General features: G+C 33.5%; 1 protein-coding gene across 1 annotated transcript in view; it reads left to right on the top strand.

Annotated features, from left to right (window-relative positions):
- Positions 1-27743, top strand: part of col11a1b (collagen, type XI, alpha 1b) — a 168999-nt gene that overhangs the window by 75236 nt on the left and 66020 nt on the right. The window contains exons 16-31 of the mRNA XM_056474218.1: positions 1068-1121; positions 1616-1669; positions 3428-3481; positions 4170-4223; positions 4764-4808; positions 8907-8960; positions 9047-9091; positions 10755-10808; positions 12687-12731; positions 15425-15478; positions 17592-17636; positions 20738-20791; positions 20895-20939; positions 22754-22807; positions 22941-23048; positions 23468-23521. Coding sequence (XP_056330193.1) covers positions 1068-1121; positions 1616-1669; positions 3428-3481; positions 4170-4223; positions 4764-4808; positions 8907-8960; positions 9047-9091; positions 10755-10808; positions 12687-12731; positions 15425-15478; positions 17592-17636; positions 20738-20791; positions 20895-20939; positions 22754-22807; positions 22941-23048; positions 23468-23521 — 873 coding nt within the window. The remainder of the gene's footprint in view (positions 1-1067; positions 1122-1615; positions 1670-3427; positions 3482-4169; positions 4224-4763; positions 4809-8906; positions 8961-9046; positions 9092-10754; positions 10809-12686; positions 12732-15424; positions 15479-17591; positions 17637-20737; positions 20792-20894; positions 20940-22753; positions 22808-22940; positions 23049-23467; positions 23522-27743) is intronic.

Below are 27743 nucleotides of genomic sequence, written 5' to 3'. Positions count from 1 at the left end.
AGTGTAAGTTGATATGTACTTGGAAAGTTTCTTATAGTCAGTTAAATGTCTGTCGAATGTCTGTATCAACAGATATTAAGCAATCAGTCTACTAATACTCAAATGGACCATCAAAATAAAGTGTTACCAAAAGTTTTATATTGTTTCAGCCTTTCGTTGGTGCCGTTTTGAAGAACAGCTTACAGGAAGTGGAAAAATCCCAAAACACTACCTTCACATAATTGCATGTGTAACTTATAAAAAGTAAAAAGTAACTTATATAAGGAGGGACAACAATGCTAGTGATATAATGATAGTAATAATGACAGTAAAAAGAAAGGACAACAGTAATAATTATTAACAACAACAACAATAATAATAATAAATCACAAGTACTACACCAACTACTACTACTACAGAGAGTTTCTAATGATACAACTACTACTACTGCTACTACAGCCACAACCTCGACTACTACTACTACAATGTCTACTACTACTGATACTATTACAATGACTACTACTAATACTACTACACAGTCTACTACCACTGATACTACTACAACATCTACTACTACTACTGATACTACTACAGCAATGACTGCTACTACATCTACATCAACAACATCTACTACTTTTGATACTAATACACCAACAACGACTACTACTACTACTACTACTACTACACATCCACTACTTGTGATATCACTATACTGTCAACATCTATTACTACAGATACTATTACAACTACTACTTAAACAACCCCAACCACAACTACAACCGCTACTACTACTATGACTACTACTACTACTACTACAACTACAGCAACCTGAATAATGACAATGGTAGAAATGCTTGTAATAATGATAATGAGGAGATAACAGGAGGACAAGTCAGAACAGTAATAATAATAATTGTAACAAAAGTAGAATTAATACTATTAATGATAATAGTGAGGAGGTGAGGGGAGGTTGGGAAATCAGGAAGAGGACAAATAATAATAATAATAATAATAATAATAATAATAATAATAATAATAATAAAGACAAAAAACATTTCATTAAAGACGTTGTTATGTGTTTTCTTAAGGGACCTAGAGGACTTCAAGGCCCTACTGGTTCACCTGGAAAAGCAGGCAAGAGGGTAAGTATGGAAAAATCTGCTCGAGCTGTCATTAGGCTCACTCTGGTTGATTAGAGCTGAAAAGGTGACATGTATAGTACATAATACATCTGCAACACTGCTGCTGAAATACTGCAAGGCTCTACGCAAGTTGCCTGTTCGCTCTCCAACCGCGCACCAGATTTTTCCTTCAAACAGTCTGCGTCTATTAGCCTTGACCTTAATTTACCTGCGTAAGCTTTACAGAATGACAGATGTCTGCTGGACCTGCCAGCTTTAGTGCCAAACGTGTCTCAGATTCTCCTTTGACACAGTTTATTCACAGTTTCGTAATAAATGAGTCAAATTGCCGCAGTAAGTCAATGCTGTAGACTCAACACAGTGCCGTCTTTGGGTTTTTCTTGTTCACTTCATGTCCTCTTCTGTCTCGCTTTGATGCTAAAACACATGTTAAGCACATTATAACCTGCTTGTAGCGCATAGCATTAGGCTTATGATGCGACTGTGTTTTATAGGGCCGAAATGGAGCAGATGGAGCCAGAGGAATTCCTGGAGAATCGGGAGCCAAGGTAAAATCATGTCTGGTGCTAAATGTACACTTCTACACTGCTTGCGCTTGACTTTGTTTTTAAAATGACTTCTGAGGTGTTGGAAATCTGTTACAGTATGTGTGTCATACGGGATACTGTTATTAGCATCAAGATGATAAATAATTTTGATTATTAAAATCTGATTTAAACTATGTTGCATTTACAATAATGCAGAATATTTTTACAGCTCACTAATCATAATGTATTTATTACATAACTTATTTAAAGCTTACTTAATAATTAATATTTATTATTATTATTATTATTATTATTATTATTATTATTATTATTATTATTATTATTATTATTATTATTATTATTATTATTATTATTATTATTATTATTATTATGAGGGATAATGTTGTGGAATTGGTATGAGTAAATTATAAAGAAAAACACAAGTCTAATAGTTTGCGGTTTAGGTCTATAATTTGTCGTTTCATCCCCTCTTCTGGGGTAGTAAACAACATGATAACAAGTAACGATTGATAACTGATTACTTAAAGAAATTTGTATATAATTGTTATGATGTTGTTTGTAAAGGATTAATTCTGATCATTTGCAGTTTAGGAAAAAAAATATCTGTGATACCGAATAACGATAATATTCCACAATAATTAAATTATTTGTAGTATATGTTTATTGATATATGCATACTGCAATTAGTAAAAAGTTTCCATTCAATAGATTTTGAAATCCACATTATTTTTGTTGATTCGTTCAACATTTTAATTATAATTTTACTAGAACTTTAATTTACAATTTTATATTACAATATTTTATATATTAACCAATACATTTAGTTTATTAAATGAATTATAATTTCCATATAAAAATATATATTTAGCATAATGTGTAAATTAAATGTGTAAATAGTATTTGTATAATAATAATAATGAATGTGTATTTTGTAAAATATAATAAATGTGTATGTAATATTTGTATAATAATTAATAATAAATAATAATGAATGTGTATATTACAATATATAATAAATGTGTGTATAATATTTGTAGTTGCATGTTTTATTTACTTTAGTGCTTCAAAATTGAGATTTAAGATTATAGATTATTTTATTTATTATTAAGATTAAGATTATTTCTAAGAGTATTATTATTATTATTATTATTATTATTATTATTATTATTATTATTATTTTATTATTATTATTCATTCATTCATTCATTCATTCATTTAGTCACTTTATTAATCTGGGGTCGCCACAGCGGAATGAACAGCCAACTTATCCAGCATATGTTTTATGCAGTGGATGCCCTTCCTGCTGCAACCCATCACTGGGAAACAACCATACACACTCATTCACGCACATACACTACCAAAAATTTAGCTTACCCAATTCACCCATGGCGCATGTCTTTGGACTTGTGGGGGAAAACCGGAGCACCCGGAAGAAACCCACGCAAACGCAGGGAGAACATGCTAACTCCGCACAGAAATGCCAACTGACCCAGCCGAGGCTCAAACCAGCGACCTTCTTGCTGTGAGGCGACAGCACTACCTACTACACTACAGTGTCGCATAATTATTATTATTATTATTAATAATAATAATAATAATAATGATATTAATAATAAATTATTATTTTTTAATTTAAAACTCTAGTTTTGCATTTAAATACAGAACATAAATAACATTTATTTAAATAATAGTAATAATGATAATAATAATGATTCACTTATACATTAACTTTGACACTTATTTATTCTCATTTAACAGGGCGACCGAGGATTTGATGGCCTTCCTGGTCTACCTGGTGAAAAAGGACACAGAGTAAGTGCAACGCTCCTTAACATCATTATCAGACTACTAGAAATCAAAGCGAATTATTCCAGAGAGCACAAAACAAGCCTGACCACCACCCTTTCAACAAATGTCACTTTAATACTCAATTATCAAACTTCCAGCTTGTCTCAAGCAGCACTTTTTGATTATGAGAACAATTCCTGCCTGGTTTAGTTTTACCCCAGTGCCTGTTTTCATAGTAAAATCTACTGTATTTCGTTAACTCTATTTGAAAAGTCTCTTCTCGGATCCTGCCAAAACCAAGACTTGTACGTTTTTACAAGTGTCACCGTGCGTTTACGTTGAGTGCTGACAGTCCCAGTGGCAGAAGTCAACCTCATTATAGCTTCAAGCGGGGGGTGTTTGGCAAACCAAAGATACCCTCGTGAGGCCCAGCGGAGTGCGGCTAGCCTGGCCTGGGATGCCGTAGTGAAAGAGTCCCGCAGATCATAGGGAACTGTGTGTATTTCCAGCCAGAGTCGCTGTCTTCCTAATCCTGCCCTGCGTAATTACAGGCCTTGCTGCGTTATAGCCTCTTCTTATAGGGATGCAGGCTTATAAATAGTGGCCATGGGCCCTAACAATACATGGAGCCAAAAGCAGGGACGGTAATAATACAGTTACTCTTTTTTTTTGCTTCCTCTGTCATTTCATCTGTTTCGCTTTTTTCTTGCAGGGCGAGCAAGGTCCTATCGGCCCACCAGGCTCTCCAGGAGAGGATGGACCGAGGGTGCGTTTGTCCAACTTAAACAAAATATTTGTTAATGAACAGTTTCCGTATTTAATGATTCACAAGTGTTTTCTGTTGATTTAACAGTATGGCTTGATCTTGTCTGTTTTGATTTCGAAAATTCAACTCTACAGTTTAACTGTGACTTTTATTGACATTTTAATAGTTTGAAATAATGTAATGTATTAGCAATAATGTATAGTTAAATAAGTCTGTAAAATAACAGAAAATGTACTGGCAGCTTATTATAAGGTTTTTGTACCCTAATATATAACACCAACCCTGACAATATATCACTTTGAACTATTACAAATGTTCATAAAAGTCACCTTTTCAAACTTTGCAAGGTTAAAAGTAGTTGGAAGAAAGATCAAGGTCCCAAAATGCAATTTCAAAGCAGAAATAAATGTAGAAAAATTAAAAATAAAGACACAAAATACAGAAAACTGCTAATTTACAGATAGGTTTACAGTGCATGCTAGTTTTTCTTTATTGTGAACTGTATTGTGTTGACAAATGTGTTTGTGTTTTTGCCTGCAGGGTGAGGATGGTGAGATCGGACAGAGAGGAATGCCAGGAGAAAGTGTAAGCATCTCCATTTGCACCTTCTTATGTTTCCCAGTAAATGGAAACACGGAAACTTTTTACGTCAAAGAAACAAACCATAATTTAAAAGTAAAAGATTTCTTTCACTCTCTTTTGACCCCCAATCAGATTACTGTATGCGTAGGTGCAGCAGATAGTAAACTAAAGTAAACTGTCTCAGACTGATTAGCTTACATTTTTGCATGTTAAAAAATTCAGTTAGGTGTCAGTGTTTGGAAGGACAGCTCTTTGCCCACTAATGTACAGTAAAAGATGTGAAGAAGGAACATAATTTCAGGTCTTTCAGGTTCAATCTTTCTGAAAATCTAGTTTTGGACTGTGTTGTGTCTTGCTTGTCAATAAATCTGTGTTAAATTGATGTGAACAAATTACCAGGTTCTTACTGACAAAGTCTGGAACTAAAAAAATAAAAACATAAAGATGATTTACTCTTTCCTAATGATGGAATCATTAATTAAGAATGGGGCATTGATAGGCCCATTTTCCTGGAACAAGTGTCTCGGTAAAAATGTGGGGGTCTGTGCCCCACTAAAAGGTTTGAGATACAATTTACTTTATATGTAAGCGTATTTATTAAGAGAGGGAATCCCAGAAAAAAAGGGTAATCTCTATGTACAACCGAACCAACTCTTGTGAAAGTAATATACTTTTAATCAAAAACTGATGAATGCGCACAGAAAACTAAAGTTTAAGAGCTTTATGTCTAGCAACGTCCCTGAATCAGAAATAATGTAATCCAAAAGCTGTGTTTTTCCACATCTTAGATTTCAATGCAGTATAGTTAAAGCTATTTGAAAAGTCACTAAATATTGCCACATGTTATCATCTGCTAATTAGCATATGCATGATGTCATTACAAACTGATGTACTTTCTACAGTGATTTTATTCATTTCCTTACAGCCAAATTCCCATGAACTGTTCTCGTATGCAAATGAAGGGTTCAGATACAAAAGCTTTTAAGTGCCATCTGAAAATTTTCTGGCTTCCAGTTTCACTTTTAATGGCAAAGAATAGTTTTTTATCATCTTTAAAACAAAAGACTGTACATAAACATAGGAGGCTGAGAAAAATGCTCATTTTAGAAGAAAATTTCAGTTGTTTTTGCCTCTGGACTTTTCATATCTTTGTCTATATCCAGTCACCTTCAATCTGCTGCTCTTCACTGCTAAGATCCAATGTTAAAAGAAACTGTCCAACATTTTTTTTAGTCTCCAATAATTAGACAAAAAATTCAAATATCACCAAAGTAGCTCTAAAAATATTTAAAGTTTCAGCTACATTGAGAATACTACTTAGGTTCTATTTAAATTAGTGTGTTTTCATATTAAAATGCACACGTTTTGTTGCAGTTACATCTGGTTACACTATGCTCTGGTATCTCCAACACTCCAAAATGGAGTGTTCTGAACACCCAATGTTAGTTTGGAAGTGCTGCTGTTCAATTTCAGTGTACACCACATGTGTCAAAGCCAGTTCATGGAGGGTCTGAGCTCTGCACAGTTTAGTTCCAACCCTAACTAAACACACCTGATCAAACTAATTAAGTCCTTCAGGCTTGTTTGAAACCTACAGGTAATGCCCGATTCACACGGGGCTTCAGTGTCAACGCTTGACAGAGGGTGTGCCTGAAGTTGGGGCTGACACGGTCATCATTGCAGCGTCAGCCAATGAAATTAGTCCACAATCGACTACTGTCTGAACTGGTGTATTTGCATAAAGCGATCAGATTGGCTGACGCACCCATTGGCAAAATTCCCAACTTCTGCAGAGAGCAACGCCACTGAAGCAACGCCACTGCCAACGGATCCACAATGCAGTTGGCAACGCCTGAGGTCACCCATTCAAAGTGAATGGGAACCATTAACGCTGACGCCCCGTGTGAATGGGCTGTAAGTGTGTTGAGGCAGGGTTAGAACTAAACTGTGCAGGGCTGGGGCCCTCCAGCAACTGGCTTTGACACCTGTGGTGTAGACAAACTGAAATGCAGGTATCCATAACTGCTCTCTTATTGGTGTTCTCAGCTATTGCATAGTTCATCAAGCCCTTCTCAAATGACCGTTATACAAGCAGAACACTGCAAGTACAGAAGTTGGAAAATGTGCTTATGCAAAGTGAGCGTTTTGTGTGTTTTTGGCTTTATAGTGTGAATGGAGATAATTTTTTCTTAAACAATAAAAACGGCAGTCTTGTCGACGCCAATAGCCTATGGTTAGTGCATCACCATATAGCAACAAGGTGCTCACGACGACCCGAGTTCAATTCCCAGCTCAAGGTCCTATGCTGATCGTTTCCCTTTTACACTTACCTATAAATCTCCACTTCTTTCATAATAAAGGGAAAATCCCATAAAAAGTAATGGTAAAAAAAATGCTAGTCTGTATGAGGAGCATTTTCATTCTAAAACACTTTTAAAATGAAAACTCAGTAGTGTAAGGTGTACCAAAATCGTCTGATTGTTTTTTTTTTGTTTTGTTTTTTTTTATTGCCATCAATGCATAAATTCAGTGTTAAGATAAAGTAAAATACACAACAATTATTTTGAATTGAAATCAGTATTTCAAAACTGTTTTCACTGTATTTTGGATTAAATATTGCATCTTAGATGAGCATTATCAAAAAATTAAGGTAAATTTCAAAATGTTGAACAATAAAGAATGTTTAATACCTGATACCTCAGAGACTCCAAACATAAGTGATAATTTTCAAGGAAAATGTATGCATTTGAGTTAAAATTAGGTGTATAATTCAACAAAATGTCATTTTTTATGATATTAAGTTATTAAAATGTCTATTGGCCATCTCTCAAAATAGAACATGAGGGTAAATAACCTCACTTTATACCACAGTAAAAAGCCAGGACTGCTCACTCTGATCGCTCTACCTCAGGAACGCCCTACCTCAAATCCCAGTATTGTTTGGTTGTTGCTCATTTAGGTAATAGTGTGTACAGGAAAGCAGCACTGCAGTTTTCTATTTTCTCCCTCTCTCTCTTTCTTTCTCCGCTTGTCACGACACACTAATGGTCTCGCATAGTTCACTTACTCTTCGACTAAATAGTCCATCAGCAGAGATCTAACAAACAACAGAATCAGCCCTGAAGATGTGGAATCTAAGTGAAGCATAAACCCGTAGACAAGCCTTTGTTTCTGCATTACATAGCTGGTTGGAAACATTTGTGTATTAAGTAATAAAAAGCATATTTAGGATGTCCTTTCTTAAATGTAATGTCCTATTCTTATTGTATGGTTATAAATAATCAAGTCAAAACTCAGTATGCTGATATTATTAAAGTTTTAACCTGTCTAGATCACAAATTAGGCATAATAAAAAAAGACATGTTATGCAATTTAGTAACAGGGGGCCAACTGGGTTTTTTTCAATGAATTTTAGTAAAATATTAGGAAATTTCAGCCAAAAATGCAGCTAAAACTGAGCCAAGGTGAAAATAATTGTTTCACTGTCATCTTCGCTTCAAAAAGCACACGCATATGACGCATATGTAATGATTGTTGTAATTATTTTGTAATGTAATCATAATTCGCTGAGAATAACAAATCAAAAAGCACAAAGCAATGGTCTATTATTCAGTTTTAATGTCACAAAACAACGTAAAGAAATTTGAGAAAGTCTTATTTTCTAATTTATCTTTTTGTTTAATTTATGTATTTGTATATTAATCTATAACTATATTATAATATATAGCATATTATTTTTATTTATTTAATTAAATTAATATTTTATTTTTATTAATTTATTTCTTGTTTAATTTGGCATTGGTCCAACACCTGTCATGTGAAAGTATGCCTTTATATGATGTGCTTTTACTGTGTGTGTGTATATATATATATATATATATATATATATATATATATATATATATATATATATATATATATATATATATATATATATATATATATATATATATTATTCAAAATATAATGCTTTGCAATTTAAGGGGGTCCATGCTCGATACTGTATATGGATTGTTTGGTCTGGAAAAGGTTGAAGACCACTTTTACTCACTATAATGGTCTACTGGATTCTCATAACATGTGGTTTTTGATGATCATCAGGGTCCAAGAGGTCTGCTGGGCCCCAGAGGATCTCCTGGTACTGCTGGCCAGCGTGTATGTACTACCATACTTTCTCTTAATCACAAATATTCCAACATCATGAAACTGACAGCCAGACACTTGTGTTTTCACACATGCAGGGTCTGACTGGTTTGGATGGACCACCTGGCCCTAAGGGAAACATGGTAAGTATTTGATCTCCTCCTGTTTAATAGTGCGAGTATTACTGAAGAGAGCCATTTCTGAGCTTTAGGACTTGGGTTAACTGTCCCATGCTGACAAACTTTAACCTCCCTGAAACATGTGTGTTGTCCTGAGCAAAGGTCAGTCTTAAGAAGGCTGTCAGAGAGAGCTAATGGCAGTGTCAGGACAGAGCTAATGGCAGTGTCACTGAAGCAGCAGGAGGCTGATCTTTGACCTGGAAGTGCAGAAGTGAAGAAAGCATGAAGTCTGACACTAAAATATGCAGCGCAAGAAGTGAAAGATTCATCTGGGGATTCAGTGTTCAACATGACTTTTTCCCCACACACATTTGTTAAAAAACTGAGGGCCGTGAGTGGATGGATGGATCAAAGGATGGATGGATGAATGGATGGACAGACAGACGGACGGATAGATGGATGTTAGCTTAATGGATGGATGGATGGATGGATGGATGGATAGCTAGATGGATGGATAGCTATATGGATGGATGAGTGGATAGCTAGATGCATGGATGAATGGATGGATGAGTGGATATATTGATGGATGGATAGATGGATGAATGGATGGATGAGTGGATAGCTAGATGGTTGGATGGATGGATGGATGGATGGATGGATGGATGGATGGATGGATGGAAGGATGGCTAGATGGATGGCTGGGTGGATGGATGGATGTTAGCTTGATGGATGGATGGATAGCTGGATGGATGGATGGATGGATGTTAGCTTAATGGATAGATGGATGGATGGGTGGATGGATAGCTAGATGGATGGATGACTGGATAGCTAGATGCATGGATGGATGGATGGATGGATGGATGGATGGATGATAGCTTGATGGATGGATGGATGGATGGATGGATGGATGGATGGATGGATGAGTGGATAGCTAGATGGTTGGATGGATGGATGGATGAATGGATGGATGGATGGATAACTTGATGGATGGATGGATGGATGGATGGAAAGATAGATAGATAGATAGATAGATAGATAGATAGATAGATAGATAGATAGATAGATAGATAGATAGATAGATAGATAGATAGATAGATAGATGGATGGATGGATGGATGGATGGATGGATGGATGGATGGATGGATTTATAATGAATAGATAGATGATGCATAGATGTTTGGATGATAGATAGATGAACAGATAGATAGATCATCCATGTATGGATGGATGAATGGGTAGATTAATGGATGGATGAAGATGATAGATGTAGACAGACAGAACTGGGCCATAATTTGTTTGCTCTATGGGTTCATTAGCTATTATTTAACTACAACAAAACCACCACCGTTACATGTATTTTAGCAGCTCTTCCTTTACCGAAGGCCTCACTCAAACTACATCTGCTTTTCTTACAGTTATGCAGTGTGTTTTCCACTTTTACTCATCGCCATGTCTCTCCATCTTTCTCAGTGGTTTAAAGCAGCTATAACAGATTTTATTACAGTAGGCTGTGCGATTCAGGAAGGAAGGCCAATGGAAAAAGATGGATTTGCAATTTGCACATGTCTGTTGTTCAATGTGTAGAGTATTTTTGGAGTTTGAGGTATTGGGGCTGTTTTTCATATTTGTGTAAAATGAAATAGTGGAGTCTAATGATGTATTAAATGATGTCTAAATGTTGTAACAGGGTCCTCAAGGAGAGCCTGGACCTTCTGGTCAACAGGGGAACACTGGTCCACATGTGCGTATATGTCGATCACCTTCTCTCTCTCTCTCTCTGTTTCTCTTAGTCAGTGTGTTTTTATAATCAAGAATCTTTCACTTCTTACTTTCACATGAAATCAAATCTTTTATGGCCTAGATTTGAGATCATCTAATGTTCTCCTATACAGAAAAAGTCAACTGTATTTTCCAAAAATAATAATAATTTAAAAAAAATCAAGTTGTATGGTTTGAACTTTAATGTATTTAATATGTAAAAAGTATTAACGTTTAAATAAAATAAAATAAAATAGAAATAAATTAATAAATGTCTTGTACCTAAATCACATGATGAATCCAAACTGAGGTAGAATTTTCATTAGCTGATGTAAATTAAAATATACTGTTAATATAAAATAATAGAGGGTTTACTGTGTAATACTCACATATATAAAATTGGTCATTATAGCCATTTAAGTAGGTAGAAATACTAAAGTAGGTAGAATGTATAATGAACTTTAAGGGCTCTATTTTAACGTTAATCGCAAAGTCTAAAGAGCATGGCCAAAAAGCATTAAGGGTTTGTCCCAATTCACTTTTGCTATTTTAAGGATGGAAAAATATGCTTTGCGCCCTGGCACATGGTCTGTCAGGGTTGTGCTTATTCTCTTAATCAGTTATGGGTGTGTTTTGAGCATAACCTGCATTAAACCAGTCAGTTGCGTTGCGACATGGTGCGTTTGCTATGTACATGGTGGACTTTGTAAGTGGAAAAACTGAACGAGTTAAACAGACCATCTGCAGCGCGAGGATAATGAACAAGCCTTCTCCATTTGGCCCCTTTACTTTCTCTTTAGTTTTCTTTACTACTTTACATTCGTGGAAAAGGAAATAGTGGAAACTCACTCCACTGAAGACATCCATTGGCCTACATATTTAATTTCATTTGTTAAGCACAAAGATTTGTTTCTAAACAATTTCTAAATTAAATTCTAATTTCCAGCAAATGAATAAACTAACAATAATAACGGAATGTGGTCAAAAAAACTGGGCTATACTCAGTGTAAGCGATTGGACCAGCATAGGCGCATAACCAAAGCACTCTGCACTGGACTTTAAACCAACTTTTAGCTTAGTTTTTAGTTAAACGACGTGGCGCAAAATGTAAAAATTAGGGTTGCACGGGTCTGAAAATAGCAACAAATCACACCAAACATATCTATTGCTCCGAGTGTATGATAAGGCTTTAAGATTTTTTATGAATTTTAAGAACTTGTATGTACTATAATGAAATAACTATGTTAGAATTAAATATACACACATTTAGGAAAAATCAGGGTACTATAGTTAAATTTTATTTTAACAAAAATAATAAATTACAACATTTAAAATGGTCAAAAAAGCTGTCTCAGTAATTATACCCACAACCTCTTCAGCAGTGTTAATTTTTATTTGATTTTAGGAGTCAACAAAAATAACACTACTTTGTATGAACACCAATTCATCAAATTCAGCTTTGAGTCACTGTAATAACATTTTGACTAGCGTAATATAAAAAGATAGACCACCCATTCGGTTTCTCTCTTTCAATTGGAAATATAGTGTGTCCACACGAGCAAAAAAACACTTCATTAATTCTCTCTTTTTCAGTGAAAATATTAGAAAAAGTCAAAAGGAAAGAGAAAACTGCTAGATCTATTAATCTGAATCCACATCCATACTCCATAATTATGTTTCGATTATACATCGCTCATATATTCACACTCACTCACACACACTCATAATAATAATATATCCTGTTCAACATTCTTCCTCAGATTTGACTGAGATCTGCTCACACAGCTTTTTCCAATATAAACTTTGCTCTCAGATTTCCCCGAGTTGTCCCGTGTCTGACTTCTGAAATCTTGTCTTGCAGGGTCTGCCTGGTCCTCAAGGCCCCATCGGTCCACCTGGAGAGAAAGTGAGTTTGTGAATGAGCGCTGGTTGTCCTCTTTGTTATTACAGACGCCACTTTTTTTTTCTTGCCTAACCTTGTAAACGATTAAGCAGACGACTCCTCGCTTTCCAAGCTAGAAGAGCATTGCTGACTATAGGAAAACCACACACACACACACACACACACCTCAAGACTGGCTAATGCTTGGACAAGCTGGAGATCTGCTTACACACATAACTGTCATTGGTTAGTCTCTCAGACAAGCATTTTCTGGTTTCTGGATGAAGGCCAGAGAAAGAGTCTGAAATGTGACTCCAGGAGTGTTTCCAGACGTACCATATGATTAGATCCCTTCCTTAGCAAGAGGGTGGGGGGTTGGGGTCTGCTTAAGAACTCAAATCTGTTCAAATATACCAACAATTACATAAGAAACACAGGTGGTAAAGGAAAAAAATAGCATGATTTATCAAAGCTTGGTAAATACGAGCAAAGACTGTGAACAAAAATGAGTGCTGTTAAATTATTAATCACATCACATGCAAACTAATCTACAACTAATCACATGCAAAATGAAAGTTCGTGTTTAGATAATAATTTTGTGTGGACTGTGTGTATTTATTGTGTTTGTATTATGTATAATCTAATGTATAATCTACATGCCTACAGTATATATAGAAAGAAAGAAAGAAAGAAAGAAAGAAAGAAAGAAAGAAAGAAAGAAAGAAAGAAAGAAAGAAAGAAAGAAAGAAAGAAAGAAAGAGAGAGAGAAAGAAAGAAAGAAAGAAAGGAAGGAAGGAAGGAAGGAAGGAAGGAAGGAAGAGGAAGGAAGGAAGGAAGGAAGGAAGGAACGAAGGAAGGAAGGAAGGAAGGAAGGAAGGAAGGAAGGAAGGAAGGAAGGAAGGAAGGAAGGAAGGAAGGAAGGAAGTTGGTTTTGGGATTCTCACAACCAATTTGTGTTGGGACAGCATGAAGGAATTAAGTTAACTTATTATTTTTAAAAGATATTTAATTTATTTATTTATATACATGATAAATATATACAGTACACACACACATATATATTAAATACATAAAAAAGTGTAATTAAACTTTAATTAAAAAAGACAAATAAATTGAAGCGTCTTCATAGTTTAACCCTTTGCTCATAATATTAACACAAAAAAAGAAGATGCTTCGGTTTTTTTTTTTTTTTTTTGGATGAAAGTATTGGCTAGCTTGATAACCTTTCAAGCTATCTGTGAGGATGTAGAGCAGTGTTTCTTAACCATGTTCCTGGAGGATCAAAATCTGTGCACTTTTTCCATGGCTGTTTCTCAATTCCAAGAACGCAGAGAACGGACTTGCGTTCTTGTGGAGACCGGTCTTGCCTGGTGTCCTCGGAAGAACAAATTCAGGAGACCACGAGAACAGAGAACGCGTCCTGTGAGAAATGAGATGCTGTGCTCTTCCTGATGGTCAAGTGACCTTCACGCGTTTTTAATGGAAAATTATTTAAACATTACAGCATTCTTACAACGATTTATTGTTTTTCCTCTTTTCAATATATATGCATAAAAACATTATAAATATTGTACGTTTTACAATGTAATTAAACCAGATTTTAATACAAATTTCAGCAAATAAACACCCTTAATGTGTTTATTCCTTTATTAAGATGTTCATGGTAATGTTTATATTCATCGTTTTATTAAGGGAAACTCCTGAGATAAATAAGTGATATCTCTGAACTTTAATACTAGATCTATATAAAATGCTGCGCTTCCCACCTGCAGTCGCAATGACTTCTGGGAAAGTCTTTGTAGTTTTTTTTTTGTAGTTTTGTAGTTTGTATAATATTTTTGTCATTTTTGTAGTTTGACCAATATTTTTGTAGTTTGCTAATCTGCAGCTCTGCATATATATTGTTTAAGAAATAATATATAGAGAATTAAGTCCATAAATTTACAACATTAACCGAGGCAATTTATAGATTCAAACTATTAAAAATGTCAATAAAAGAATTTAAAAAAAATGTTTTGATATCAAAAGTTGTTAAAAAAAGATCAAGATCCCATAATGCAATTCAAAGGCTTAAATAAACAGGGGGGAAAACCACAAATCATAAAATAAAGAAATCGGTTATTTTGTGGATATTTTTACCACGGTAATACAATAAACATTAATTAAAAACAACATTAAACACCAATGTATGTCATAAAAAAAACAGACAATTGTTTAAATGTTTTCCTTTTTTTTAAACAAATTTTTGATTTCACTCTTAATTACAAAATAAAATGACTTGTTTTTCAACTATTTTAACTGTGAATCTATCAGTGTCTTGTTCTGTAAATAGTTATTATACTTTTAGTATAATATAACAGCTGCTATACACTTTAGAACATAATTGAACCATTAAACACAGCATTTTACAGCCTTATAACATTATTATTATTATTATTATTATTATTATTATATTACCAAAAAAATTTTTTTTTATCATTTTAGATAACACAACAACTGTAACACTACCAGGGTTGAAATGTGACTTCAGAAGTGGCAGAGTGTTTCCAGGCGTACCGTATGATTAGATCCCTTACTTACCAAGAGGAAAAAGATGATAATGAAGTGCTTTAGGATTGAACTGCTTGTAAAAGTTGCCCTGTGAGTCACTTGGGCTCACCAGCAATTGTGTGTGTATTTTTTCTTCTTTCCTTCCTCACATTTTCTCTCTTTTATAGGGTCCCGGTGGGAAACAGGGTCTCCATGGACTGGCTGGAGCTGATGGGCCTCCTGTGAGTTGATTTGATTTAATAATTCATCTCTTTGTTCATATCAGGAATATTTTGCACCATCATGCATCATTAGCCATTAAACGGCTCAAGGGAATATGCATGTTTAATTCACTCTATTGAGAACTGAAGAGTTGGAATACTTTGGAATCGTGAGTTAAAACTGGAATGACAAATGGAATTTACTGCATTACAGTTCAAAGAAATCCAATGCAGACACAACAGAGGACTTTCATTAGTCCAACAAAACATCAACATGAGCAAAAACAGAGAGCTTCTTTCAGTTCAAGCTTCAAGCTTGTTTTATATGGACGGATTCTGATTAAAAGGCTTTCAGTTTCCATTCTTTGAAATGCAGTATGTTTACATGGATTTTCCATTAAATTGAATGCATATACAGTTGATGTCAGAATTATTAGCCCTCGTGAATTATTAGCCCCCCTGTTAATTTTTCCAGAATTTCTGTTTAACGGAAAGAAGATTTTTTTTAACACATTTCTAAACATAATAGTTTTAATAACTAATTTCTAATAACTGATTTCTTGTATCTTTGTCATGATGACAGTAAATAATATTTGACTACACATTTCTTCAAGATACTAGTATTCAGCTTAAAGTGACATTTAAAGATTTAATTAGCAAGTCAGGCTAATCAGGGAAGTCATTTTGTAATGTTGGTTTGTTCTGTAGTCAACTGAAAAAAAACGCTTAAGGGGGCTAATAATTTTGACCTTAAAATGGTCTTAAAAAATAAAACAGCTTTTATTCTAGCCAAAATAAAACAAATAAGACTTTCTCCAGAAGAAAAAAATAAAAGAAATATTAACAATAATGAAAAATTCCTTGAAAAAAATGACAATTGACCTGTAGTTTTGACTTTAACTGTCTTATTTATTTATTTATTTATTTATTTATTTATTTATTTATTTATTTGTTTATTTGTAATAGTCATTTAGGTGACTATTGGTTACTAATATATTATCTTTTTTTAGAACATAGATATCTAAATGTTAAGGACTTATTTGTAAAAACAAATTTAAACATTATTTATTTATTTATTTATTTATTTATTTATTTATTTATTTATTTATTTATTTATTTATTTGTAATAGTCATTTAGGTGACTATTGGCTACTAATATATTATCTTTTTTAGAACATAGATATCTAAATGTTAAGGACTTATTTGTAAAAACAAATTTAAACATTATTTATTTATTTATTTATTTATTTATTTATTTGCCATTTATATCCCTTTAACTGCTTCACCAAGAAAAAAAAGTATGGAATGCATTTCTTAACTCCTAATGTCGCTAGTTAACACACTCAATACATTGTTTTCACATCCCACACATCCCATAATTACTAAAATATCAGCCTCTACCTAGTGGTTGGTATGTCGATTTATGGTAAAAGTACTGGAATTAATACATATTACTATGAAAACTAAAAAAATATTACACGTAAGACCAAATTCTTTTAAAAGCATATTCAAAATAAAGCATTTTTGAATTCTAAATCAAAGTATGCCATAAAATATTTCAAATTCTCATTTAACTCACTTTTTTTAACAATAAAACCAAAATCAAGTTTAGTAGTGTTACAGGATTATGTTTGTTTGTTTGTTTGTTTGTTTTTTTGTTTGTTTTTTGTAAACCAACAATGCTGTGTATGTGTAAACCATTATTTAAATCAGTCATTCCTTATATGACTTTAACACTCATTATTTAAAAATATGGTCAATCATGCGTTTGGTAGATCAGGCAGTTAAAGGGATATGACACTAGTTATTGATATTTAAATGATCATCCAGAACATTTAAGTGGTAAAAACCATACATTTATTTTAAATCTAACCTCATTCTGCTACATTAATATTTTTTTTTTAATCTGTTTATTTATATATGTGTTCATTTAATTTATTTATTCCTCAATTTAGAATTCAGTACTAAGTTCTATCGCACAGTGACTTACACCAAATTATTCATAACACATTCTTAACACTGTGATTACTGTATAATACTGTACACTGACCCACAAAACTTTACGCAGCTGTGTTTACCTCACATTAATTTCCGACTTTCATTGACAATTCTTTTATTTGTAATCCTATCACAGGGTCATCCAGGGAAAGAGGGTCCTCCCGGGGACAAAGGAGCAGCTGTGAGTGTATTTTTAGTTGGTCTTGAAATGAATTGTCACCCAGACTTCCAGTTATCGACCACATTTCAAGTGTAAAGCCACAAATTGCCCATAAGGTACTGCTTTGCAGCTGTCTGAAAGCTCAGTGGCAAAATTACAGCCATTTCTTCCTCTCTGTAATTAACACTTAATGTGTGGCCCTTTCAGAAGTTTAAAATCCCCAAGAAATCAAAAGTTTTTTAGGTGTTGGTATCAATACAATGTCGCCCTTTTATTAAAGGAAGGATTTAAAAATGAGGAATAATCAATATATTCTGCTCTGTCTTCGTGTTTCAGTTGAAACTACAACAAACGTCAGACTAAACTGTGCTTTTAAATGCACTTCAAAGGCAATTTAAGGGTATCTATAAGCTAGCATGCAAAAAAACAAAACAAAATTTAGATTTAAAAGATAAGAGCCTTCAAAATGAGCAATAAAGCAACTAAGTTTTTATGACATCACCACACATTTTAGCTTCTCCTCAAAGCTTCTCGTCAATCAAATGCTCTGACCACAACCTGATGTTAATGCTGCAGCAGAACTGGTCAGTGGGAATGAGGAGGGAAATACTTTGCACGTCAGCATAAAGACTATTAGGATGTTCCTACACTTAAAAAAAAATTCATTGGATGTACTAAAAATAAATTAAGGTACAGTAAGTGGTTCCAAACAATTTATATGGGCTGAATTTAAGCAAACAAATTAAGTTGAACATTACTACATTTAATTAGTTTGTTTAAATTCAGTCCATATAAATTGTTTGCAACCACTTACCTTCAAAAATTTTTGTAAGTCCACTTAATCTTTTTTTTTTTTTTCATCTGTTATACAACTTGATATTTTTCTATATGGTGAATGGCACATGGTATACCTCCCAAATACTAGCAATTTATAGTAAATAGTGTTTTTGAACACTAGTTTTGAGTGTGTTACACTGTATATATTATAGTAGTGTCTGTTAATGAATGTTGCAGCATAACATAATATTAACTATATTTTGACAAAAATGTCAGATAGAACCTTCTAAAGTGACGATTTAAGTTTTTTTTATTGCAAAGAGATACAATTTATAATAGCTGTTTGACATTTTTCACAGCAATTTCTCCAAATTAAATTCCATAATCAGGGAAAAAATTGTAATTTAAAATATATTTGTAATTTGTAAATTACAAATACTTGTAATTTGTAATATATTATATTGAAAAAAAGAGTGTATACAACCAGAGTTTTCTTGTTTTGACACATTAAAAAGTCACAAACAAATAATTACATTTGATTTGTTTTTTGTGGCAACCGACCAGGCCATTAGAACTAATCAGTATTTAGCCCTGTATAAGTCTAAAATGTAATTTATAATGGTCTTAAAAGGTCTTAAAAAGTCTTAAATTTTGGCTTGATTAAACCTGAAGAACTCTGCACTAGGCAAACATGTCAGGAAAGGGTTCATTTACAGAGCTTTGGGTACAAAATGAGCACTTCAAAATCCAGCAACGTCGTTAAGCCTATATGTACTTTAAAAGTTGCAAAATTATTTAAGAAGTTATTTAAAATGTTAAATGTGTATTAATTAGATTATAACCCTTACAATTATGTCTAGAGTGCATTGGCTGATTGTTAAATGAATGTCTGGTATTTAAATGTTTCTGTCGTGTCATGTTTGATGCAGACAGCCAAATTGCTTGTCGCTGGAATCTTGTCGGGTCGTGTGAATTTTCATTTACTTTAAAAGCTGAGGTAAATGATCCCCTGTTGCTCTCTTGATGGCTATTAATAAAAATTGATATTCAAGAACAGACTATTTTATTATCATGCAAAGAAAAGCAGGGCCTTGTTTCTCCATTCTTTATACAGGGTGTCAGCAGGGTCTTAAACAAAATTAAAAGTTGATAAATCAATTTAAAGAAATGTAAGGCCCTTAAAAAGTATTAAAGTCTTAAATGCTATTTTCCAAGGTATTAAATGTTATATTATTTTTTTTATGCTATGTATGGTTGGATGCTTAAGTTTGCCTGAATTAAATCACCGAATATCATGATGCTGTGTAGCTTATGAAATCAATGAAATTATACTAGATAGTGCAGTAATCAAGGAAACATTATTATTTCTGCAGTTCTATAGACGCCAACCTGCTGAATTAGCTAGATTTAATAGATTTTTATTCAGTATATGAATAATTTTTTAGTTTTGGAATAATTTCTTACATTAATATTGAGTAAATATACTGTAAGTTAAAATCTCGTCAGTGTTTCCAGTTGAAAAGTGGTTTTAAGGTTTTAAAATGTATGGAAAGAGTTTTAAAAAAGGTCTCAAAAGGTATTGAATTTCCCTCGCTGATTCCTGTATATACTCTCTTGTATGTCATGGAAATTCAGATTTGTAGTCAGTGAAAGTGAAAGGGAATTCGACATTTGGCTAAGAGTGTGAGTAGCACAGATTGTGTACCTCATCTGATTAATCAATGCACTTTATACGCAATGCTTCAAAAACACTTTAGTATTTACTATAAATCACAATAGCATTATTTTCATGTTGAAAAAGGAGCTGAAGCATCACAATTCTTGTTTTCTTTGGGTGACAATTTAACTGTTATATGTCCAATCTACTTAAATGTGTAAAAACTTAGCTAATTTACTTGATTTGTGTTGGGACACCATAAAGGAATTCTGTGGAACCCAGCATTTTTTACAGGGTTTATAGTGCATACAGTAAATGCTTCACACGTATGATTTTTATTGATGTAAATGAAATGGATTTGGACTCATTTTACTTGAATTCCCACAGTACACACGAGTGTTGCATTCCAAAGAGGACTCAATCAGACTTCATTTTGTCATATACTAAACATGTCAGATGCACTTTAATTTGGCAACTTGACAGCTGTAATTTAAGCTAAATCCTATTGGCTATTTTAAAAAGGGGAGGAGTTATTTAATATGTCCCGCCCTGTCTTTTTATATCAGTTTATATTATGTCACACATCAGAAAAACTCGGCAAGACACTTGAGTGTACATTTAAAACCTAATTCCACTCTATTATTGCTGATTGATTGAGTGTTATTATGTTTACTCCATTATCCTTCAGGGCCAGCCAGGTCCCCAGGGGTCCATTGGCTATCCCGGGCCTAGAGGTGTGAAGGTAAACAGCCTTGATCCCCTTCATCTCACTAACTGTTTATCAGCAGCGTTATGAGCTCTTATTGTGTCAGTCAGAGGCTTTATTCCCTGCTCTGTTCATTTAGGGTGCTGAAGGCGTCCGAGGCCTGAAAGGAGGCAAAGGCGAGAAGGTGAGCAAATGATGCCATCCTGTGTTTCCATTAGTGGTGCACAGATGACAAAATAACTGCTGAAACTCAAAAGCCATTTCTGGGACTGTTTGCTTTGAAAATGGAATCAGTCCTTTCAGAGAGATGTGGTGTGATATTAAAGCAAATGGATATTTATTAGCAGAAAATAATAAATAATTATAATTTATTATAATAACATATTATAATATTATTATAATTATAATAAATTTATTTTTTGAATTATTTGCACGTTATTGTTTTGTATATTTACAATATTGTCTAATGATGAGGCTGTATACTCCCCAGTGGCCACCAAGTGTCAGCGTTTCATTCACACTAGAGTTGAGGCTTATAGTTCTAAAATGTCTTTGATATAAAATCTGTCAATTATTATGAAATAGGCCAATATTTAAAACACTCAGAAAACATATATAAATTGTGTGATTAAGTGTCTCACTGATATAAATATGATTTTTTTTTTCAGACTGAACAAATTTGAACTGGTAGTTTATACTTTAGCCACTAGATGCCAGTATTTAACCATTATGTTCTAATGTATTTTGGATTACTTGAAATTATTAGTTTTTAAAATGCTGCATTTTGTTTTCCAGCATAAACTCTAACAATATTATTAGTGTATAAATAACAACAGCAACTATGGGTTTTGTCGTTGTTATTGTTGATGATGATGATGATAATGATGATGATGATAACTAATATGTAGTAAAATATATTTATTTTATATTACTGATATAATAAAAAATTATATACACTACCGTGTGTATTTCAAAAGTATTCAAATCAACATTTGGGGTCAGTAGAATTTTTAAATGTTCTAAAATAAGCTTATCCTGCTCACCAAAGCTGCATTTAATTAATCAACAGTACAAATTGTAAAATTGATCCTGGTTCCTTCAGAAATCACTCTGTTATTATTATTATTATTATTGTTATTATTATTATTATTATTAGTAGTAGTAGTAGTAGTAGTAGTAGTAGTAGTAATAGTAATAAAAGCAAAAATTGCTGGAGTAATTTTATTTGAAACTACATACAATAAGAAAGCAGTTTTAATAACATTTTAATAAATATTTAACAATTTAACATAATTTTAATAAATGCCGACTTGATGAACAGAATAATTTTCTTAAAAAAAACCTCCAAACTTTTAACCGGTAGTGTAAATAAATAAAATTATAAATATAAAATAGAATACATACATATTTATAAATAATATGTTATAATTTTGAAGCTATGTTATTTTATGAACTAGAGAATTGTTGTAAATTAATTAATTTGTTGTATTTATTTATTTATTTATTAATTTATTTACTTATTTACTTGGGTGGCATTTATAGGTGGCATGGATAAGTCATTTTTAATCTAATGTATACTTTTATTATTTTTTTATTGGGTCTTATAAATAAATCTTTTTTGTTTTTGTTTTGGTTTGTTTTTTTTTATATATTTTGTGGAAAATAGCCTAGGAATATACATTATTATATTATATTTATAAGAATGTTATTGTAACAATATGTGTGTTATTCTTTTTTATTCTTAATCTCAGAAATTTTATATCTTAACTGAACAATTTTTTTTTTATTATGAACTTTTGTTTGTTAATATCCAAACATTTAAAAATGTATATTACTGTAGCAAAGTTAGAGTCTGAGATAAAGATTTTGAAAAGACTTGTATGATTAAGGCTATGTTAATTTAAACAAATAAATAGTATTGTTAATTAATTTATTTATTTATTTACATTTAATCTTACATTTTACCCAAATAAATGATCTACGTTTGACGGATTTCAGGGAGAAGATGGTTTCCCTGGGTTCAAGGGAGACATGGGCCTCAAGGGTGACAAGGTGAACACCAAAGCCTTCTCAGAATTCCATTCTGCTGCATTTAATTGCACTCATAGTCACTTATTAATAATTTGTCCAAGATAATTTAGCTTTTCTGAGACCTGTTTAATCCAAATATATTTCTGTTGTTCAGGGAGAGGTCGGTGTGATTGGTCCCAGAGGAGAAGATGGACCAGAGGGGCCGAAGGGTAAATCAGGTCCCAGTGGAGAGGCCGGTCCAATGGGCACAGCAGGAGAGAAGGCCAGTTTAAAACTTATATTGTTCTAAAAGTTCATGTATAATATAAAAATATGTGACCCTAGACCACAAAACTAGTCATAAGTGTAATTGTTTAAGTGTACACATATAATGGCAAAGCAATTTAAAATGTCTCACCATGGAAAAAATCAACAGTAGGTTTCTGGTGGAGTTAAGTATCTGCCATGGATTATTAATATATGTGTGAATTAAATCCTAAAATGACACTGCATGAACTCGTAACTCATAAAATGACTCTGAACGGCAGTTTTAAAGGGCAGCCAAATTGTCCATTACTGCTCCCATGTGCTTTTGCAGTTTGTGCAAGGTAGTGAAATGCTTCATTATTACTCTATAGGACCGGGTGATTGTTTCAAGTGAAAACATGCTGACTTATAGTTTGTTCTTGTCTCTCTTTTTAGGGAAAACTTGGTGTTCCAGGTTTGCCTGGCTATCCAGGAAGGCAAGGACCAAAGGTTAGTGCTCACAAGCCTTCTGCTATACATACTACAGTAAAGTACTTGAATTAATCGGTCTCGATTTTTCTTTAGTTATTAACTATAGTAATATAAACAAAATTCCCAATACACTCACGTTTTCTACGACTAAAGGGCATATTATAGTACAGTATATAAACGTTTACTGTAGTAACAACTGAAGTATACAGTATTTACATTCATTGTTCTGTGCAGTGGATGCGTAACAGCTACAATTTTCATGAAGCTACAAAACTATAACTGTATAAGATAAATAATACAGTTTTACTAAGAACTCTCTTTGGACAGCTTCTGAGATGGCAACTTAAAGGGCCACGAAACCCCCCACTTTCAGTTCAAGTCTACTTCAAAATTGTTTAAAAAATGCTTCATGATGGGCGTGGAGCTCTGCGAGCAGAAGGAGGAGTGGGCGTTACCGGCAGAGCAGAGGAAAAAGAAGGAAGCAAAATGAACAATTGTCAGTTGGCGCACAAAATCAGACACAAACCGTGAGGAGACCCATGATTTTATAGGTTATAAAGTTAAAATGCAAATGCCTTGCTACATACGTTATTCGTAATTTCATATACACATAACCACAATTTGTTATATCAATTTTAAAGATAATCATGTAAACACTAAAAATAAGGAGGACTTCTCTCCTCCTCAATCCCCGGGTCTGAATGCAGACACAGTGGATAGCAGTGCAGCAGATCTCTTGCCCTATTTATTCTAACCATTATCCCTGCCGGTAATCTGGAGGATTTTAAACATAGGCGAACACAGCAGATTGGATATGCGATGTGTCTGAATGATAACAAACACAACTGATAAAAGACAAAGTCCACTATTCTCCAATTCTCGCACAGCTCTCCTGACAAAAATGATTGCTGCAAACCATCAGCTTTGCTGTATCGGCCCTGACAGCATCGCAGGGAAAAACATGCTACAAACTCTGTGGATCATAGAAACAAACACAAATGGCCCTTCATGAACGCCTAAATACTGTGTGCCGTGCGCGCTCTCAAAGCTTGGCAGGTCTGCCTTGCTTTCGGAAAGCACATGCTTTCATGAATAATTAAGAAGCAGGGTCTCCTTATAGGATAAGAAAACTATGAATAATAATGAGAAACCGACACCTAATCAGTGAACAGGCAGATCTCGATACGTCATCAATTTTCATTCTGCCCCAAAAATGATTTTAAACCCCGAAGATGAAATTAGCTGAAAAAAGCTCACAATTATCCAGGTTTTTTTTACTCTTTTACACTTTTTTTTAATTAATGTGCTACTGAATATTTGCAATCTGTCTCTGTTGTTACTTTTTTTACTAAACACAATGCTACATACACAGAAATACACATACACAATGCTACATTATAGAAAAAAAACATTCTACATTTGCGATTTGTGTATACTGCAAAATGTTTCAAAACAGAGACAGAAAAATAAATATATTTATATTCATATAAGAGGTACATACACAAAGTCTGAATTTTGAGAAGAAATTATACAATAACCACTGGATGAAACAGAAATTTGACCCTGGACCACAATAGCCAAAACTACTTTGAATGGTTAATTATAATAAAAGTATAAATGATTATATAAAACAAAAGATATAAAACAGAAATGATTGGGATGTTATGTAAAGACCATGTTCCATGAATATATCGTATACTTCCTACTGTAAAAATATAAGAAGCTAATTACTGATTAGAAATATGTGCTTAATTTGGACCATTTTTTTAAAGATTTATTTTTGGCCTTTATTAGATAGGACAGTATAGAGACAGGAAGCGAAGTTAGAGAGAGAGAGGTAGGGAAATGTCCTTGAGCTGGGATTCGAACTCAGGATGCCCTGACATGCTACTGCACCATATGTTGGCGCACTAACCACTAGGCTATTGTGCCGACAATGTGGACCATTTTAAAGTCAATATGTCGATTTATTTATTTTTAATTCATTTGTTTATTTATTATTATTATTATTTTATTTTTTTTACTATTATTCTCAGATTTCAGATTTTCAAATTGTCATATTTCGGCTAAATATTGTTTAAGCTTATTTATCTAGCTTTTAATATAATGTATGAATATAAAAAAATATGTTATGTCCAGGATCAGAAAAAAAAAACATAAGCATTGCAACAAATCTCTGTTGGTGGAAAGCAGTGCAATATTGAAAAGAATGATGACATTAATACATTAATTTATTTCAGTTTTCACATGAAAGCAATCCAACAACTAGACATTAACCTTAAATGAAAGTATCCCATTATCATTTCTCTAAAACATCGCAAGTGCAGCTTTATTTATATTTCCTGACACACGGGAGGCCTGCTGTTCTCTGATAGCCTGTGCTAACAGAGTTAATAGGATCAGCTCATTCTCCATGACGTGAACTGCTTTATCTTCAGGCCACCCGGCATGCAGCGAGTGCAGGTCTGTGAACACAGGTTGTGCTGTGATGTTGGTCTTCTTATTCAGTCAGTTCAGCCTGCTGACATCATCAAAAGCATCATTTGATTCAGCATTCAGCTGGTACACCCATACAGCCTCCCTGGTGTTTATTCATTGAGTTTTGTTTTTGATTAAATGTATCCTGTGTTGTGTTTGAATTGCAAGCAGTGTGAAGGGAAATTGAAGTTGTCTGCAACCTGCTTTGTCAGCTATTTAGTTCTGGGTATCCAGTTTTCTTTTTTTTTCTGTACTGTTCTGTTCAGAGAATGTGAGGAGTTATGGAAGTGGTACAAAGTTTAAAACTGTTATTTAATTTGATGGTTCGTTCGCTCGTTCGTTCGCTCGCTGGCTCACTTTTCTTCCTCGGAAAAAGCTTTAAAAGCTTGTTCACACCACAGACCTAAAAAAAGGAAAACAAACAAACATAGCATAACATACTTGCAACTTCTTACCTCACCATTCTTGCAATTAATCTCACAATTCAGAAATGTATTTTCATAATTTTACCTGTGAATCTCACAATTTCTAATTATAAACTGTTACTGTTTAGTGATCATTTCAGAATTCAGAGAAAATAAGTTGGAATTGTCATTACAAACTTTCAATTGCACGAAATAGCATTGCGAAAAAGTAAACTAGAAAAAAAAGTAGAAGATTTATTGTTGTTTGTTAATATTGGATATTTAATTGTTCTTATCTCCTTTATTTCAACATTTAGCTAGTCCTTTGCTGTCTTCTAGCACTCACTTACAGTAGACTGCCTTTTAAATACAGCTAATAGCAATCATAGACCTTTTTCTTAGAACGCAAAATTACCCATTATGCTTTGTGTGTATGCGCAAGGAGAATGCTATGAACTTCCGGTCGGCAGCTGATGTGTATAAACAGTCACAGTTGGACAGCTTAGAAATTATCGTTTCAATCTATTTTACCTGCTTTTAGCATCTTTGAACTAATACTGTTGTCATTTTTAAAAATGTGATCTACTGGGATGGAAACTACTGCTGTGAGGCATTTTCCCCTCCTTGTCAAACGGCATCTTGTGCCGTTTAAATGGAGCATCGTCATCGCTAAAGGCAACATTTTCTCTTTCTTTCAAATATATAACCAGCCCAAACTAATGTAATTCATCAAAATGTTTGACAGACACACATCTAGCCTGTACTGTCCCACTGACACACTGATTTAATAACTGTGACAAAGTGAAAATAAAGTGACATTTTGAAATGACAGAAAAACACAAAACGTGCTAAACACTACGCAACACACTAAATGAAACATTCACGGCTCGCAATTAGAAAGAACATGCAAATCAGAGTATCAGACTTTTATTGGTCGTTTTTGTAAATTGCATGGCTTACATATCTGTCAAGTTTCATGCCAGTAATCTGGTTTGCTCTATAATGCAGTATTGCGTGTGTGTGTGTGTGTGTGTGTGTGTGTGTGTGTGTGTGTGTGTGTGTGTGTGTGTGTGTGTGTGTGTGTGTGTGTGTGTGTGTGTGTGTGTGTGTGTGTGTGTGTGTGTTGAAGAGTCGCTGAACTAACAGCTGACAGGCCGGGAAAACACACACACACTGTATATCACGTGAAGGAGACATAGGAAGGAGAACGTTTTCTCTCGCGCTTGAACCACATCAGACAGATTATAACGGCTTTAACACACACCTTTCAAAGTTGTGTGTCACAAAAACACTTCGTAATCCACTCAAAACGCTATTGAAACCCATTTTCGGAGCACAAATTACCAGTTGCAAAGTTC

This window comes from Danio aesculapii, chromosome 2 (genome assembly GCF_903798145.1).
Source record: "Danio aesculapii chromosome 2, fDanAes4.1, whole genome shotgun sequence".
In the NCBI taxonomy this organism is placed as follows: Eukaryota; Metazoa; Chordata; class Actinopteri; order Cypriniformes; family Danionidae; genus Danio; species Danio aesculapii.
The sequence above is the reverse complement of the archived record's forward strand: the minus strand, read 5'-3'. Positions and strand labels throughout refer to the sequence as shown.